This window comes from Monodelphis domestica, chromosome 8 (genome assembly GCF_027887165.1).
Source record: "Monodelphis domestica isolate mMonDom1 chromosome 8, mMonDom1.pri, whole genome shotgun sequence".
NCBI lineage: Eukaryota > Metazoa > Chordata > Mammalia > Didelphimorphia > Didelphidae > Monodelphis > Monodelphis domestica.
The window spans coordinates 125,157,408-125,178,269 of NC_077234.1; the positions used below are offsets into that span (position 1 = coordinate 125,157,408).

A 20,862-nucleotide genomic window follows, 5' to 3' on the forward strand; every position below is an offset into this window, starting at 1 on the left:
TGACCACGTAATATGACATCGCTTTACTAGGGGCACTGACCACATCTCTGCCATTTGTGGCCATTGGAGTTGGCATTGGGGTTTTGGTGATTGAGAAGGAAATATCCCTAAAACACCAAACCAGCCACCAATAAGCTACCCATATTGAAATCAATTCCTTCCATTTGTTTATTTTTAAATAAAAAATGAGGGGAAAGACATATGCTATCATTTGGTGACTTCAGTGATTAACAGAAATCAATATTTGCCAAATAGATACTCTTAGGGTTAATGAAAAAGAAAAAAAAGAGATTTTATAAGAATTATCTGTGCCTTCCAAGTTCAGAATTTAGATGTTTTCAAAAATTGAACATTCTAAAAATGGATGTCTAAGCAAAAAGGCAGGACAATTCTGTAATTTGTGAAATAGATAAGAGATGGACAAATGTAGTTTAATGCAATTCCTCAAAGGAAATTTCTAAGTTATGTTCAACAAGTGATTTCACTTTTTCCATGCTTCAATTTCTTACCTGTAAAATTAGGAGTATAATGCAAATCTCCTTGGGAATTCAAATTATCTAATATTAGCTACTTATGGTGTTTTTATTGAGAAGTATTAATTCAATATCCATCATTTGAATAAATGGCTTCAAATATGCTAATTTAACATTATTAAATGCACTTTAAAAGCTCTCTATAATTTGGACCTTGGTTATCTTAGAAATTACTTTTCTCCCTATATACTAGCACATTAGCTAATGATTTCCATATCCAGATTTGTATCAGATTCCTTTTTTTTTTCTCAATATAGTTCCTGGCCAAACCTTCATAAATTCCTTTACATTATAGTGTGGGAAAGAGTAAAATGATGCTTTGTGTATAGTTGCTTGACCTACTGTGACCCCTCAAAACTGGAAAAAAATATTTTTCTGCATTAATCCATTCAAGATTACTTCATTTGAAGTGAATTAGTAACTTTAATGGGATAAAATAGTAGTTCAGTTGCATTATTCTGTATATATACATGTATATGCATAAGCATGCATAAATATAATACCATACATATGTGTTTCTATACATGGTGGTTGAATAACCTAATTTTTAATATTTAAAGCATCAAAGCATAAGCAATCCTACCTGTTGGTGGTATGATTCCAGGAGACATTAGGCCAGGGACAGAATGTGGCATGATATGAGAATTCTCTGGGGAGGTGACACTTTGAGTTCTCTTAGGAGGCCTTCCAGGTCTAGAACTGAAACAAACAAAAAAATTTTTTACAATTAAGCTGTTGTCTTACACATCATTTCAAAGTTGTTTCAAGTGGTAACATGGACTGTAAATAAATTTGTTTCAAGGACGGTTGCTTTTGCAGTTAGATGTAATAGACTTCCATCACTAATTAGATTACATGCTGAATTCATTTTCCTCATTGAAGATCAGCCACTCTTGATGCATAATTCATAGCCTGCACCTCGTTACCTGCTTCTTCATATTAATATCTATACACAGTTTGAATTGCCTCGTTTGCATATGCTAAAGTTCTGCATGCAGCCTTCAGCACGAAAATTATGCACTAACTTGTAATAATTATTACAGTCAGCCTGCTATTGATTTATGAGACTTTTAAAAACCAAATATGTGTAGTACTTGTAATGAATGATATTTTAAGGTTCTTCAGGAAATTAAAAGGCAATGGCTGCCTAAGGAAATGTTCTGCTTGTTTGATTTAATACTACAGTTAGCTGGGAGGTGGAATGAAAGAGTGATTCAGACCTATAGCACATTTTTCGATGATATGTTTTATTACTTCGCACTGCTAGCCTGATATCTAGATGATAAATGACAATACATATCTAATGTGTGAAAAGGTCTTGCAATTTCTTTATTTTTTGTCATTTAAAAGATAAGTCAAGTTATCATTTAACCCTTATTCTATTTAAGTGAAAATCACACTAGGTTCCCTTACTTTTAATATACTGTATTAAATTGGAAAGGGCTTAGGATTATTTGTAAGACATCATTGAAAAACTGTCAGAATAGCATCTTACATCTGTCCTGAGGATAAAAAAGAGGAGGGCTTCATGTTTTAGTAGTGCTAGTCCTTTACATGCTCAGAACACAAGCTAAGAAAAATTCTTAGGACACAGGAATGGGCTGAGATGCCTTTTATCAACTGCGCTTCACCAGGATGCCATCATTAATACAGCATTAAGAGTTGATTTGTCTTCAAGATAACTACTACCTGCTTGTTGATCTATCCTTCTCTGATTGTGAGACATTCCCTTCACATCTGAAAAGTCCTTTTTTTCACTTTCTGACAAACTCTGACTTTCAAATCTCTGCCAAAGACATTTGCTGTGAAGGAGGCTCATCTATCTCTCTAATAAAACAGTGGGCATTTATGTCTTCTCAGTTATGCAGAACATATACACTAATTCAAGATATGTGTTGAGTGCCTATTTTGTATCGGGTATGCCTATTTAGGGTGGAGAAACGAAAATGAATATGACTATTCTCTGCCCCCAAGTAGATTATAGTCTAGAAAGAAGACAAAAAGCATATGTTCAAATAACTACAACAGGGAAAATGTGATCTTGTAATCAGAGTGGTACAAATAAAATTCAATGAGGTTCAAGGCAAAGAGAGACAATTTTTAACTGGAGATGAAGGATGGGGAAGACAATGTAAGTGATATCATTTGACATAAGCCTTAAAGAATTTCTGTGGTTTAGATATGTGTGTATTTGTGTGGGGATACCAGTGATTGGTAAGAGTACTTTTGAGAACCAAAAGAATAAAGTGAGCCAAAATCTGTTTTGAGGGGATCAGGATGAGTGTATTATGGCTCTGTCAGATGTGTGGAGAGGTGAGGTGTGGGAAATAAACACTAAGAAGTTTGAATTTATTCAGAATATAATTCATCCAAATGTATAAATACAGGAATGCAAAATCACAGAATTGTAAAAATGGTTAAGGTCAATGAATATTTCGAAAGGCTTTTTAGATCATCCCTGTTCCCAAATTAAAGAAAAGTTCATCTCTACATGTTAGGATCCCTAATATCTTTAAATGAGGAGAAGAGTTGTGCCAATGTTAAGAGTGAAATACTTATGCTTCTCTAGTCGATATTAAGGTAGAATTTTTTCAAAAGGAAACATTAAAAAATACAGTCATCTCATTAAATAAGTATACCATGCCCAAACAACTAATAAAGACATGTAAATTGGTAAAAGTTTAAATCAGTTAAATAATAAAAGAAAATCTATAAAATTAGTAGAAATTACCAGAGAAATTGTCTCATTGATAAGCAGCTAAAAAATGGGGAAAGGTATTAAAGATAGAGAAAAGGATATATGAAGTAGAAGTGGACAGGATACCAAAACCAAATTTCATAGTTTTAGCTAAACAGAGCTCTTGTGTATAGTTGATAGCCTTTCTAGATTTCTCCCTAACAAAACTGTTATAACTTGGTCTAGGCAATTTGGGGTGATCTGTTAATATCATGTTAATATCATGTTTCTCTTTCTACAAGACTGGTTCAGCTTATATAATGATAGTCTTGGTTACTATGACTGGCTGGAAGGACAATGTTTGAAGACTACAGAGAAGCTCTAATAACAAACACATTATGAGTTTCCCAATAGATTATTACAAATATTATTTGTTTCAAATATTTTCATTTATACTTGTGGGCTTACAATCAGAAATTTTTAAGAGAGAGTTTATTTCAAAAATCAAACCAAAGAAAACTGATTAAACAATAATTACTAGAATAATAATTATAATTACATTTGCTGCCAGAATTTTCCACTCAACTTTCATGTACCTTTCAAAGTTCCCGTACTCTAATCTAGCTTGTACAAAAAGGTTAGTGGCCCAGGCCTCAGACGTTAGCTGACTGAACAAGTTCTCCAGGTTTGGTCATCCATTTCAGGCACAAGAATAAACAAATAAACAAATGGTATCCTCAAAAAAAAAATAGAAGGCTTCTCCTAAAAACAAAGATCATAATCCTGAAGAATATAAACCGAAGCAGAAGTTATTAATTCTCTAACCATAATTCTTTATATTAGGCATTAATCAAAACACTCTTTAAAAGGTTAAATTATCTTCACTAGGACTCTGGCCCTAGCCCATCTTTCTATAATTTCTCCCTAATAGGCTACTCTCCTGGTAATTTTTGATACTTCCATTACTCTTCTATTTTATTCTTCATTCTTCCATCCCCATATCTCAGGATCATTAATTAGACCTGTGATTTTCATAATTTCAGGGATATGATATGAATGTAAAAATCCTTCTACCAATGCAGATCAGCAACTCATCTACTACTTAATAGACTCACAGAATTACCAGGAGGAAAGATAGTAAACATGATTTGTTCAAAGACACAGTCAAAATGTATAACTGTCTTCCATTTTCAGATATGGATAAGTTCAGAGAAACCAGTGAAGATGTATATGAACTGATTTAGAATGAGATGAGCAGAATCAGGACAATTAACACAATGAAAATATAGCAAAGACAAATGACTTTGAATGACTCAAGAATTTTGACCAAGGCAATGCCAAACATAAATCCAGTATATAAAATTCTTACAGAAAAGTGATGAATTCAAAATGCAAATGAGATACATTTTTTGGATGAAGATAAATGTGAGAATTTGTTTTCCTTGACTTTGTATATTTAATACAAGGTTTTTAAAATTCTTTTTAGTCCTTTAATTTGACCAAGATTAGTAGAAAAAGAGAGCTTACATATTTATAGACAAGAATGTTTAAAAGGAAAAAAAGTTTGAATTTTGAACCAAAGACAACCCTTTAGAAGTAAAATGAATTGATAAGAATCTCTCAACTTTAAACAATTAAGAAATTTTTTTAGGAAGAAAATGCTACCAGGTTTATTCTTCTTCTTAATAGTCTTCAAATTAAATTTCATCTCTAGTATTTTCCTGATAAATTAAATTCCATTTTCCACCAACAGATTTAGGGCAGGAAAAAAATTAAGCATAAAGTAGAAAGGAACTGTTTGATTGGTAATTGGGGATGGGAAAGTGGATACAGAGTGGCTGGTGTCAGCTAGCTCTTCTGTTAGCTTCGAAAAGGAAGACCTAGTCTTGAAGTCAAGGCAAGGCAACAACATAGGCATTAAAGAATGGTCTTGGGATGCCATTGTACATTGATGGAAACATCTAATCTTGTTTATTTCATTCATATTCTTATATGAGGAAATGGCCTCTCTCAATGCAACTGATAGCCTTAATAAATTGTCTAAAGCCCTGGGAGGTTATAGGCCTATACAAGAATGATACTACTGTACATTAAAGGTAGAATTTTAACTTTGATCTTCTTGAATTGCAGATCAGTTTCTCATCCCCTGTGTCATACTTTGTTAATGCAAAATAAAATTATTCAATTCTAAACTCCATATTTAGTCTAGAAAAAGTCAATGTTTGCCTTTCTAGGTTAAATTTCATTGTCTGTATAATATGTCCAAATGCCTCTTTGTTCCTTTCCATCACTAACATTCTATGATTATATGATACTGAGACTTAAATCCTCCTCCCAAAATTTAAGGGGGCAATATGTAATATGAAGCCTTTCTTCTTTCTTTGTTGAAATGTCTATAAACACTTTGCCTTCTACTGTCAGCAAAGAGAATCTGATAAAACCCTAATAGATTCATCAAATATCAGGCTTCCTCAGATTTTTTGTAGTTAAGGAAAATAGTATTCCTCTAACTATATTGCTTGGGTCCTTTCAGTTCATCTCTAACTATATAGTATAAGACCAATGTGTCCTCTTTTTCCTGCCCTCTTTCTCTATTAAAATATCTAGGAAAAAAGTAAATTAAGTGAATATAGTAATATTCTCTACAGGATCATTATTTATTGATAAAAGGGAACTTAGAGGTCATCTAGTCTAAACTACTCATTTTTTAAAGATGAGGAGATTTGGGGCCATAGAGGTTGAGTGACTTGGCCAAGGTCACACTATTAATTCTTTGAGAGTCAGGATGAAAACTTAAGTCTTGTGATTCCAAACCCAGCACTTATATTCCAACACAATATGAAATAAATAAAATGTGACATATCCTTTGGTGTTTTCCAAATTAAACCATAATAACATTATACATAATCATCAATTCATAGAAATGGATAGGACCTCCTGAGATTATCAAAGCTGTGCCTACATGATGTAATTTTTTTAACCTGCCAAATCTATAATCAGACATTTGATGGCATAAAAAATAGTTCAATTATTTACTATTACATAGGCAAGAATGAACAAAATGAATAAAATGGCTAGTTAATTGGGTTTTTCCCCAGTTCACACAAATCCAAGGTGCTAGTATTAATGTCCTCAGACATTAGAAAATACTATTTTCCATTGCTTTCCTCTAACATCTTGAATACTATGAACATTATTGGGTACTCTTTTGAATAGTGGTCAATGTATGCATCCATTTCACCAATTTGTATGTAGTCAGTCCTATTCCACTGTAATTTCCTCTAATTTTTAATGTCCTATGTGTAAGTGTTCTTAATATCTTTTTATGGAGAGTATAATGTAATCAAGGGCATCCTAATTCATACATTGCCTAATAAGAATGTCAGGCATGCATTAAAAATTTGGTCAGCTGACCTCTTAGAATAGTGTTCTCATCCTCTAGGCTGGAGGTATATAATAAGTAGAAAAATAAAAGCCCTGAACCTCTTCTGTAATGGTCTGTTAAATACATTAATTAGACATCAGTAGACTACTAAACATGTTCCTCTTCTTCACAGCAGTATGATTTATCTTATACATTGTTGAGATGCCTTCATCTCTTAGCATTACTAAACCACATGGGTCAGATGCTCATCCTACATAACATAGGTCAGTTGAGAATTGTGCTCCAGGGACAGGCAATTGAGCAAATCTATTAAGTCATTTATTCCACCTGCCTGCCAGTGCAAATTTCATGTGTTTAGCTAAGTCTACTCTCAGAAGGCTAGTATTAGCATTATCCAAAGTACAAGCAAAAAATAAAGTTCAAATTAACATCCCAAATATGTCCTTGCCAATGATATTTTACTTTTTAAAATAATGCTTAATAGGCAATGCTACCATTAAGAAATAAGGAATAATTTTGTGCTTGGAAGGCAGAAATTGGTGAATTCTAAGTGTTTTGATGATCTGAACAGAAGAAATACAAATTTTGATAATAGACTGAGTCTAATTATTATCTTTTCTTGATTTAAGGATAGGAGTTATAATTTTGTGACTCAATAGTGATCAGTTCTGGATTGCTGTCATAATGTTAGCTGTGCCTTCAAAACTGATAACAGATTTCCTTTAGGTGGTTGAGTCTGGTTAACACAAGAAAAATTCCAGATACCAAAAGATGTTTAAAGATACCAACTTGGTTTGAGTTTTCAAAATAGGTGCAACCTATCACACCAAGCCAATTTTACAGAATAACTGGCATCAGAAAGAAATGATCTGCCAAGTGTGGTAGTATAGATGTGTAGCCATTGCTGCTGGAGGATGCTGAGGCTGGCTGATGGCTTGAGCTTGGCAGTTCTAAGCTGCAGGAAAGGTTAAGGTGATCATGTGGCTGCCAGGTGTCATACCTTTAAAGTGAGTACCTATGAGTGATATTCACCTCTTGGGCTGCTAAAGAGGAGTGAACTGGATCAGATCAGAAATAGAGCAGGTCAGGAAATGTGTGAGAGGATTTGAGTTTGTGAATGGCCACTGTATTTACATTCTGGGTCAGACAGGAATACAATTAAAATTAAATTTAAAAAATGAAAATTAAAAGAGATACAATTAAAATTAAAATGACCCATCAAGAATAGATAATAAATTCTTTCTATAGCTTTAAATCAGATTTCTTACCTCCTTTAGAACCCACTTACTGACAAGAAAGCATGCTGTTTACTATTATTCATAATACCAGTTTTCAGGGCTGCTGCACTACTAGCTTAATCTAAGAATGTTTTTTAGAATCCATAAAGTGAAATCAGGTAGACCAGCAAATGTCTGAGTTTTAAAAATGAGCTCCCCAAATGCTTGTTCAACTGAATTGAATTGAACTTACCTTTAGAAGGATAGACCACTCCCTTTTAAGATTGTCCTAAATCCAATTAGGGCTTCTAAAGTAGGCTCCTACTTAGGTAAATTGTAACTTCACTCATTGAGATTAGCAAATGTCATTTCATGTATTATATTTAATCAGTGGTAAAGCCTATTTTATTTCAACTGGGTAAAAATTACTAAATACCAGCTATATGCAAACCATTGTGCTAATCACCATTTAGCTTCCTTTTATTTGTACACAATCCCAGATTCCAGACTAGGTTTGAACTCATTTTTAATAAAGAATAGTGACATAAAACTAATACTAGGATTTCTTCTTTTCTTTTAAACTTCTTTCTCTCTACAATCCTCTCTGTTGTTTTACCCAGATGAGTGAGTACAATATAAATTGTACATTTTATTTCTTATTTTTTCTCTTCTTCCTCTAAATCCACTACAGAAGCTTCTGCTTGTAAGCAGACCTTTTTCCAAATTTCTGGAAATATTTTCTAGAATCTCTCAAGATACAGTCTGATGTGGCTAACTATCAAGCTAAAGGCTTCTTTTCTAAGCAGTGAGAGGAACCAGTATTAACTGGCCTTCTTTTCTCACTGTTTTTACCTCAAACTATATTCAAGATTATTATTTCTATTCATTTAAAACATGATTTTAATTTATGATTTTTGAAAATTCAAAAATCATACATACATATACATAGACATATATAGTTAATTAGTATGAGACTATCACCCTCTCCCTGCCCTGTTCAATTAAATTTATTTTCACCAGAAGATTTTCTTAAAGCCCTGATTCCATCATATCATTTTTCAGCTCCAAAACCTGTAATGGCTCCCTGTTTTCTATGAGATAAAAGCTAAACTTTTCATCTAGCTCAAGGGCAAGTCAAACAAGATTATATATGTAAAGCAATGCACTTATCTTCAACTGCTATTTTAATATCAAGTCTTTTTATTGTCAATATTAGGATCCCCCAAAGGGGGATCTTATTCTCCCCCTCTCCACAGGTTTATTGATTTAGAGCTGCAGGGAATCTTAGATATTATCTAGTTCAGGCTGACTCATTTTACTGAAAAGGAATTTAAAATCAAGAAAAGTTATGTGACTTACCTAATATCAGACAGAAAACAAAACACCAGAAAGAGGTAGTTATGGATAGAATCCTGGACTTGGACTGAGGAAGAAAGTAAGCATGGAGTTCAAATTCTACTGAAAACCCTATGTGTTTAATCTGAGCAAGTTATTTAATGTAAATCAGCATTCATTTCCTCATGTAAAAAAAATGGTGACAATAATATATCCTACCCCACTGAGTTGTTATGAATAAATGAGTTAATACATGTGAAGTATTTTTTAAACCTTTAAAGTGTTTTATAAAAGTTAGCCATAATAATAATGATGAAAATATCAATTATTATTATTATTATTATTCTGACTCTAAGCCAAGTTGTTACAGTTCCTACCTCACAGGGCTGTTTAAAGGAAAATGATTAGGGTAATATAATTGTGAGTTATAATTACAACCACCACCATTACTCCCCTGTAAAGATCTTTCAGAAAACATTCCTGAACTACTCAAGTTCACACTAATCAATCCCTTCTCTGAACTCAGTGCACTAAGAGTCATTACCACAGGCTGAGATCATTATTATCTTCTACTTTGTTTTATTAATTTCCATAAGTTAATTTTATCCCCTCAACTAAACTGTACATTTTTGACAGCAAAGATCTTTACTATTTTTCTTATATCCTTTAAAACATTTAATTTATTGGCGACACATAGTAGGCAATCAGTAAAACTTCTTTTTTGGATTTGTTTACATATTTTAAAAACCAATCACAGTCCACAGTAGGGAAAATCAATTTGCTAATCAAATTAATAAAATTTTATTAATATAGAGGTATAGGCAGTAACAAATATTCCCGAGAACCAAATTCCTCTCCTGACATTAGTCTTTGGTGCTTTTAAGTATGTATATACAATTCTAAATGACTCATTGTCACATACAAATGTGAATTTCACAAGTATTAGGAACCCTACAAAAATGTTTTCACATACTAACACTTCTAGTCAAGTTATTAAAATAACAGAACTATAAATTCTTTTCAACTAAGAAATGGGAGTTGTGGGCTAATGAGAATTACTAATTCAACCCTAGCCTACATGTTTTCCATCAATCAAACAAAATGTGTCATAGTGGTCTTTTACATTTTTGATATGACAATTCTCCTCTGCCTTCCCAAATCCTTCAATTGCTCAACTATGGGCAGTGTTATATTTGATTCTTCTTTTTTCGTCACTGCCCACATTCTTTAATATAGCAAGTTTGGTTACAGTTACTCTCTAAGTCTACTTTCATCAAGCTACAAACCATCATTCTTTATAACCTAAATTTTTGCCATGGCCCCTCTTCAATCGCCATATTCTTTCTCCTTCATTCTGTCATTCACTCTATTGTTAGGTTAATCAATCTAAAGGGGAAAAAATCTGATTGTGCTACAGTTCTGTTTAACACATTTCAGTGATTGACCCCTACATCAAGTCAAAATTCTTCCTGGCATTTAGAAATCTGCCCAACCTCTTGATTTTTTTTTTTGCCTTATCTCACACTGTTCCCTCTGTGTGTTCTATTCCCTCCTCTAAGTGAAGAATTCTGTATTCAATGGCTTCCATGTGCCTAGACCTTTTCATATACTGTCCTTGTGCTAGAAAGACCTTGCTCCATATATGTTTATTGAAACCCTAGTTAGCCTTCAAAATCCTAACTCAAAAGCTGATCAAATGAAGTATTTCTTGAATAGTGTTTTCTTCTACAGACTTTGTAGAGGACTTATGTCCTAATGACATTTCTGTAAAATTCCTCTAGCAAAGCCAGGTTGGGCTAGCCAATATCACCCTGAGAATTTAATTTCTTTCCAATTAAGAAAAGGCGAAGGTAACATTGTCAGGACTGTAAGATTGGATTTTTCCATCTATCATGGAAATTTCGGAGAATGATGGGAGAAAGAGAGAGTTGAGTTGAGCCTTGAGAACTCAAGAGAGTTTAGAGTCCCTTTCCTCAAATCAAAGCCATCAACTGAAAACAGAAAAGATGAAAGTTAAAAAGAAAAGTGAGGGATGTTAGATTTTGTTAGGAGGAGTAAAAGGAATAGGAAGAAAAGTAAATTGAAGGTAGTTGAAGTTCTGGAAGAAGCGAATGGAAGAACTGGCAGTCTTTTCCCCCTCTTTCTTACTTCAGATGGATTCAATGGGAACAAATTCCTAATAAAGTCATTTTGTTATGTTAGAGATTATTTCTGGCTGACCTAACATTAATTCTCATAAATACTTGGACTTGTCTTTGTATCTGCAATTCCTAGTGTTCTATTATTTTCAGCTTAGTACAACTCTGGGATTAATGCAAAAGATCAATGCAACTTTCCTAGTTGAAGACTGGGATCACAGCCTTTCTTCTCCTAGTCCACTCTCTAACTAGAGTAATTATCAGAAACCATTCATTCATATGTTTCATAATTATACTTCAAATGCAAAATTTCTATGAACTTGGATTACTTGAACCTCTCAAAAGTCAATTAGACCACTCAGTACCGGAAGACTTATATGCATCATAACTACATGCATGTATAATCATAAAAACAATCATTTTAAACTAATATAAGCCTATTTACAAATCAAATACAAATTTACAAAACAAATACAAAAATTGTTCAAATTTTGTGACTGTGCAAGTCATTATATATCACAGGTCCTCAGTTTCCACATTTAGATAATGAGTTGTTTTGGACAAGATGTCTAGCTAATTCCCTTCTCTTTCTAAACATTTTTTACAATTTCTCTATTAATCTTTTTATTTTTGTGATTTTGTTGTTTTAAAAATAGCTTGTTTTTCATTTTTATGAAAGCAGAAATACAATAGCTGATTTACTCTACATTAGGTGATGTAAAACTATTAGTTAGTTCTAGGGCATCTCTCATTTTTACGTTGATTTACTAGGATATCTTATGTTCCTTAACCTGTCCATGAGAAATGTGATCAGAACTATCAAGTGATCTTTTAACAAACTTCAGCATTTAAAGACAATAATGAAAATAGATTGATACTCCCCCAAAACAATTCAAGCCCATTCAGTAATGAAAGGGTTCTACTGAGCCAGATCTTTTTTCCAACATCCAAAGATTCAATATTATACGTAATTTGTTATCTGACAAATCTATTATGATTTATATGAATCTAATTACAGTTAATAATTTGTATTAAATACTTTCTTTAAAGACCCCCTTAACCAAAATCAGATATTAGGGTCAATTTTGGTTTCAGCTATTTGTATCATAAAGGGAGAAAGAAAAAAGGCAAGTGTGCTTTGAAGATCAGAGAACATCCTTGAATTCATACTTTTTCACGATGAAGTTCCTTGCCCAGAACTTTTACATCTATGTTGCTTTTTTCTACATTCAGCCTTGAGTTCCTATGAGCTGACATGCTAAAAGATACTGTGATAAAACTCTATAAATTGACTTGAGTTAAGCATGTTGCTAATGGAGCCATAACTATAACTTCCTAAGAAGTCATAGTAAATGAGGGGGGAAATGGACATAAAATGTCCCCTAGCTGGAGTCTTGGTATAATAGAAAAATCACTGAATACAGGATCAGTTATTTGAACCTGAGTTCAAATGCAAGATTTTCTATTTATTATTTATATACCCTGATACAGGTTATTTAATCTTTCTGTGACTTATTTTTCATCTTTAAAATGAGTGAAAATTGATCAAATTCCCTTCTAGTTCAAACTCTTTGTGATCCTACAATTTAGAAGGCAGATTTGGTAATGAATGTGGGGTTAGGGTTAGAAATGTCACTACTAACAGATTGCTACTACAACTGAAAAAAATCCACACTGAGGTATATTTCTTACCTGACACTTCTGCATAGTACATTTGATGAAACAGTTTCCCAGCTATTCATAAATTCTACACTGGCTATATCCTTATAGACTGTTCTTTTCTCTCAGCTTCTGGTCATTGTATTTGAGCATATTTGTCTATATCCAAAAAGGGAATTTATATTATGCCATCTTTGATTAAATGTTATAATTTGATATGAATTTTACAAATACTTCTGATATGAGCTTTTTTCAAATTTCAGTTCTTTCTTTGTGGCATGAATCTCGACTAGCCATCTCACTTCTCTAAATCTCAATTGCTCTATTTGTAGAATGCAATCATTGGATTAAATGACCTCTCCAGTCTTTGTAAATTCCAATATCTGTCCCTTTTGACCTTGTGAAACTCAAAATCTAGCTTAGGAAATGTTAAAATATATATACAAGTAATTGTCATCAAAATAAGTGTATGATAAGTGCTATGATGGAGCTTACTCCCTTTAAGAAGAAAGGAGTAGGTCCTTAGAGCTAGGTGATCAGGGAAAAGTCTTGAAGAAGGAATAATGTGTTTGATTTCCACAGATGCAGATGAGACTGGAGTAGGACACTAGAAGTGAAGGAACAGCATGAATAAAGGTACTGAGGAAGGAAGACACAAGGTGTGCTGGGGAATGTGGAGCAGTTAATTGCTAATTATTTCAATTTGTACTTGAGGTTGTCCTTGTGTTTTTCTGACCTCCAGTTTAATAACAATGATCTTCATGGGTGATGGACTGGCTGGGCTACAGAACTGAATTATGGGTTTCCCTAGCAAAGATGTTGACTCTCACATCACCAAACAAAACTTCATTCACAAAATTAGTTCTTACATCATTTTTCTTTCTTCTTATGAACCTCTATAACATGGCTCTAAATCCTTTTCTAAGATTTACATTCACCTACAGAACACTTCTTTGAATTCAATGCCGATCCTATATTACACAGTGTTCATGTACAGTGAAATATTGTGCATTTATCTTCTTTGCACCTCTAAATTCTTTTTTCTTTCTGAACAATATATATTCCCAAGAGGAGTGCAATCATTTTTATGGACAAAGATCTGTTTCCTTATGTCTCCTTTACTCGTCACATTCATAGTACAGAATTGGATTAGAAAGCAATGAGTGCTTCATAAACACTGGCTGATTACATGAAAAAGGATGCAAAAGTAAAATGATGGTATCTGCAACCATGGAGACCATATAGAAATGCTGTTAGAAAGTATTGGTAACAGTTGGATGCCTCACAAAAGATGACAAATGTTTTACCTACTCATGGTGGCTGATTGCTATAGCCAGAAGCAGTACAGAGAATCTCTTTGATGTAGAGGTCCTCCAATACTAGGTCCCTCTTACCTATATATGATGTGCTCCAGACTGCTTTATGACTGATCAGCTCTATTGTTTGAAACATGGTTTTAATAAGTCCAAGATCATCTAGTTTCAATCCTCTAGATTTGCTGATTGGCTTTGTTTCATTCATAATTAAAGATTATATATTTCTGAGATTGAATAGCTGTCTTAAAAATTTGTGTCTGTGGTCACTAGGAGGACTCAGCAAGATAGTGCAGATAAATCTATCATCACTCCTGGAAAAGCAACTCGGAGTACTTCCTCTTCTGATGGTGGGAAGGAAGCAACATTTTCTTGTGTGAAATAAAGCTCAAGATGATTACTAATTGAATAGGAATCAGATAAAGTGCCATTGTGAAAACTCCCAATGCCATTTTCAAACCTTATAGAACATTGTTAAGATTTTATTAGATATTTCTAGATAACTTGACCCCACATTTAAATACTCCATTTTGGATCTGTTTTTGATATCAACAATTTTGGAAGGTTAATGAAAACAGTGCAGAGTTACTGCCAAAACCTGATAAGAATAGTATATTGTTGTAGGAGGAAGAGGAAAGTGGAAAATAGCCATATTGCTTGAGGCAATGTAAAATATTGATCCATTCTCAGATTATTTATTGAGAAATATTATATTCATTAATTCATGCATGACCATGTCACTAGATATGTTACTATATTTCTGAATACTATCATTTTGTTTTGGAAATTTTTATCATTAAAAAGTAATTTATTTTTTAAAATAATAATCAAAACATTATAAAATCACAGAATTTGAGAGATAGAGGGGATTTTAGAAGCTATCTAATTGAAATCAAATATGAAAAGAATTCTACTGTGAAATACAAGTGGTCATTTTGCCTCTGCTGGAGTAGAACCAAAGAGAAAGTATGCACTACCTTTTGAAGCAGCCCATTTGAATTTTAAACAACCGAAAATATTAGGAAATGATATGTGGAATTCATGTGCATAACAATGAATTAAATTAAATTACAAAAAATATTTATTACACATCTTTTATATGTAAAGCCCTTCATTTGGCACCATGGAACAAAAGTAAATAAGGCAAGGAAAGTCCTTGTATGTATAAGGGTGACATTTGAGTAATGATTAACAGAATTTTAAGTCAGGCTCCATAAAGATGTAGATTGTTTGTCCTTAAATAAAAAGTAAGCATAATATTAAAACATCAATGGCATACAGGAACCAATATGTACTCTGGTTAAAACCTTGCTCTAACTAATATTTTAGTAGTTATACACAAAACATCAAAATATTTTAGAAAATGTAAAAAAATATGAAATTCTATATTTAGTTCCCATAATCTAAAAGAGAAACTAAGTTAGTATTATGCAAGCAATGTGGTATAGGGAAAAGTATTAAATTTAGAGTCAGAAGCCCTGGTATACAATACTGGCTATATAACATGGGGTAATATCTATAATCTTAGGCAACTGTTCTCAGCTATAATATCAAAGGGATAGACTACATTTTCCCTAAGATCTCTTCCAAGTTTAAACTGATAGTGGTAAATTTTGTTTATATGTTGTGTCCATTCTCCATCTCCAACCCAAATGAATTCTAAGGACCTTGAGAACAAGAACTATTTGTACATATATCTTTGTACCTCCCACAGTTCCTAGAACTCAACCCTATTCAAATAATGTGCTCAATTTTTAAAGGAATTTTAATGAAAGAATGGATAGATTACACAAGAATTAGTCTTACAAATCAATGTATGGAGAGATATTTAATAATCTTCCCTGAAGTGATATAGTGACCAGGAATTCTCCAGATTCATTAAGAACACAAAAGACATATTTACAGAAATAGAAAATTAACTAATTTTAAGAATTTTAAATGCTCAGGTTAACACACAGATATAAGAATGCACACATATATGCCCCCACTCAAACATATATATAAATATGTAACTAGATATACATATATGCATATATGTTTATACACATATATGTATACATAGGTATCTGAAATTTCTTAAAATTTGGCAATTTTCTGTTCCTTTAATTTATACACTTATAATCTTAGCATAATCTCTACTCCTGATTTTAATGAATCTATAGGATCCTCTATCACCATTTCATTTCAGAAAAGATAATTAAGTCTCCCTTCATATATTGATATAAATACATATGAACATGCATAAATACATGTGTGTATCATAGAGTAGGTCATTTCATTTCAATGGAATAAAAATAAAAGGGATGGGCTATACAATTCAAGAAGGTCCTATACAGGCTTAGAACCCTGTTCAAAGCATGAATATACACTTAATTGAAATCTTTAAAGTCTGATATATGGTTCTCTGAATATATATTGTCTTCCTAGGCCTTAGGTTATTGGCAAGCTGGGGCTATTATTTCGTTCAGTTTTGTATTACACCAATTTGATAATGATGATAATGTGGTAGGCTGCTGAATTACAGCCTTCTCTACATTATCCTTCCTATCAGTGAAAACTGGAATTGCCTTAGCTCTTCCAAAATGATGTGGTTGAGACTGGACCAATCCATAAATTTTGGGACTACTGATAGTAAGATTGAAATACTCAAATCTTGGCATTCTCCTATATATATACAATTTTTTACTTGGTTTATAAATCAATCTATTTGTACTTATCTGTTTACCCTATGCTAGTGTGCTGTGTTTTCTGTTTTTTTTTATTTGATTTAAGCATTTTGGTCACCAGGTAAAAAAATATTTGAAATGGGAATAAAAGTATAATTTGTTCTCTTTTTTGGAAGATATGTACTCTGGAACTATTCTTCTATTAATTATTGAAAGAAATATTTAAAGTTAACTGCTCTGAAGCCAATATCTGCTAGATCTGTTACTGACTCAATGCAATGATACACATCATGCCAACACAATGATATATGAACAGTGAATATTACTTCAAAAATCTTAGAAAGACATGAAATATATTTGTAGGAATGGCTTGAATTTCCATGGATGTTACTAATGTAGAAAATTACATTGAATGGTGAATTGTCCTAAACAAGCAAAAAAAAAAATAATACTCTAAACCATGGTTCCTCAATCTGTAAAATGCATTCATGTTTGTTACTCATGCTGGCATTTGCTGTGTACTTCTCAGAATCTTTATAGCTCAACTTGGAGTCACGGGCACTTCACATGAATCTATTCTTAGACAGTCCTTAGCTACGTGACCCTCAAAGAATCTCTTAAATTTTCTGAGCCTCATTTTAGTCATCAATAAAATGAGGATAATTATATCACCTACCTCACTGGGAAATAGTACGGATCAAATGTGATAACGTACATAAAACATTTTGTAAAACTTAAAGATTAAATAAATCTGAGCAATTATTATTTACCAGTCTCATTTCTTCTCATGGAAACAGAGTAAGAATTACTCAGTTGAAAAGTAAGTGTGAATATTAATGCTAATGTTCTCTGGAAACCACAAACTTTAATACTAACCATTAAACTACTAATTTTTAAATACTTCAACTAGTATAATTTTAAAATTAAATTTTATAATTAGAAAAAAATATATATATATTTAGGCATATTTCCTGGGGACTAGATGGAAGCTAAAGGATTAACTTTATAAATTCTCATACCAAAAAGAACAATGAATATACTCAAAAGTATATTTTATACCTAAACATCTCTGCCAGTAAACTCACTAGTGCCAGAGTAATAGGTGAGATGAACTGTTGCAGGGTTGAAAAATAGGGAGGGAGTGGAATGACTGATTAGTGAAGAAGGAAGAAGATGGTGAAAAGTAAAATTGACCTTGTATCAAAAGATGATGAATATTGGCTCAGTTTGACCTCTTTTTTGTGGGTTTAGACAGACATTTGTTGCAGACAGATTAGTTTTGTATCTCTGGAGGCCATGGTTTACCTATTGCCTTCAGGAAATACCCTCCAATGAGCTCTTGGTGACCACACAGTAGTCTCAAGCATTTATTTGTGACATAGAGCTATCTCAGGGTGATTTCACTCTCTTTTTCTCCACTTCTACTACCACCTTGCATCAACTTTACATCAGATAAAAGTTAGTTGAAAATAAAGATGATGGTACTTAGGTTATTTTTTGACACTTTTTAAAAACTACAGGAAACATCTATCTATGTTCTAAATATTTTGGATCAGAGCTTTATTTTCATCTGCTTTGGGGGTTCCCCATGAGGAAAAACCTTCCAAAGCAGATCTGAGATTTGTACTTTGTACTATCTGAGACTACAAGCTAGAGAAATAAAATGTTAAGTCCCTTGCCCGGGGTTATAATAACATTTTGTGTCAGGGGCAACACTTGAACTCAGCATTTTCCAGAATCTGCAGTAGGTTCTCTGCTATCCTATAAGACCTGCTATTTTAATTTATACACACATAAACTTTCATAATTATATAGAATAAGATTATACACTATATAGATACACATATACATGCACATATTAGTTCCTGTCTGTGTATTTTCCATGCACTTATATAGGAACATACATATACATAAATATATGCATATGTTTGCACATGTACATATATTTTGAACATTGGTACATATATATACATATGTATATACATAGATATATATAAATCTATACCTAAGTGTAGATATTACCTTATATTCTAAAACATATAATTTACTTTATCATTAGGTGCAGAGTCAACATATTCCCTTGAAAAATGCAAACCCTTACACTCAAGAAAATAAAATACTAAACACAGCTAGCCTATTAAGTCTAAAGCACGTTTGACAAATGGGAAACAAGCTCTCAGCCTTTAAAATATCCTGATTTACAAATCATTTTCACAGACATTTCAAATTTATGATAGTATATTAGAATGACAACACAGATAGTATTTAGATTTATACTTACTGCAAGATGTTTTACTTAAGCTAGCAACCAATGTATCTATCATTATTATTGTTATAGTTGTTGTTGTTATTAACCTTCGATAGACTTTAGAAACAAAGCAGTCAAAAGGTAACACTTGGATTATATAAATATGTATAACTTAAACACTTTTACATATCAATTTTACCAAGTAATTTCCATCTACCTTATTTACTTTCAAATATTTTAAAAACAAATCTCTTAAAGCAAATTACCTTAAATTCCCCCCCCATATAATGAAAGTAGAAAATATTTTCATGCAGACATTAATGTTGATCTTGTATAATAATAAAGAGTTATTGAGACAGGAAACAATGTTGATTAAAAATGTAAAAAAAATTTTAACCACTGAAAAACAAGATAATTATTTTTGAAAAGGGTGGTACTCTCAACAGCATATATTGCAATGCAGACTGAAGTTTATTTTTTACAAAGGACTAACCTATAATTACTTCATTTAAAATCAGTATGGACACATCATAATCATAATCAATTGGACACTATAAAATATTCCTTTTGAAATGAATATATGTAATATATTATTTATATATAACATATATGTATATATGATGGATTATAACTATATGGGAGAGAGAGGGAGAGGGAGGGAGGAAGGGAAAGAAAGAGAAAGAGAGAGAGAGAGAAATGGAGAGAGATCTGAGGTGTGAAATTCATTTTATTATATTGCAATTCTAGCATAGAGGTATACTATGCATCAGGGCTGGTTCCAATTGCTAATAATTTGAAGAGCAGAACCAATTGTCAAATGACCTATTGCTTCAGATAAATACTTTCAGTGGATCATAGATTTGGAGCCAGGAGAGTTGTTAAAGGTTACCATATCCAACTGCCTAGTCATCACATAAAAATGTAGAGGCACCCATAGAAGTTAAGAGTGACATAGAATCACCACACTGGAAATAAAAAAGCATAATCAAGATTGAAATACTTTTCCTTCAATTTAGTTAACTTGCCTCTAGTTTCTCTCTCTCTCTCTCTCTCTCTCTCTCTCTCTCTCTCTCTCTCTCTCTCTCTCTCTCTCGCCCTCTCTCTCTCTCTCACACACACTCACTTTGAGGAAAGAAGCTGTACCTTATTTATCCATGTATTCTTTAAATATTGTAGTGCCTTGGAGGTTGTAAGTGAATAGTAGAAAAGTAAATCATAGTAATTTCAGAGAAACTAAGCAGAGAAGCTTTATCAATTTCTGATTGGTTTTTCAAATATATTTTTCAAAAATTATTCCATGAAAAGGTATGGTACTTTTTTGGGTTTGTTTTGTATTGGTTTTGGTGGGCATTTTACTGAGATAAGGCAAGTATGAAATCATAAATGTTGAGAGTAAGTTCCCTGAAGGTAAGAATAAATTTCCTTTCATGGTTGTGACTAGTAGAGAGTGGGTACTTGATAAATTTGTGTAGGTTATTTGATATCAATACTTAATGGACCTTATATTTCTCCCACTCTAAAATTTATTTTAGATTAATGTAAAATGCAATTTAATTGGTGAAATATTTATATAATACTTTACAAATACACAATGTTGCTTTATTTTCATGGTGCCTAATTCTTTTAAAGAAAACATCTTTCTCAAACAGTCTACATAAAATCTCAACAAAGATAACATATTTGCAAATATC

The 20,862-nt window shown here is 32.4% G+C and overlaps 1 protein-coding gene across 4 annotated transcripts in view; it reads right to left on the reverse strand.

The window, feature by feature from the left end:
• DACH1 (dachshund family transcription factor 1) overlaps positions 1–20,862 on the reverse strand; it is a 485,618-nt gene that overhangs the window by 288,366 nt on the left and 176,390 nt on the right. For all 4 annotated transcript variants that reach the window (XM_007501431.3, XM_007501432.3, XM_007501433.3 and 1 more), the window contains exon 2: positions 1,117–1,232. In XM_007501431.3, the coding sequence (XP_007501493.1) occupies positions 1,117–1,232 (116 nt within the window). The remainder of the gene's footprint in view (positions 1–1,116; positions 1,233–20,862) is intronic.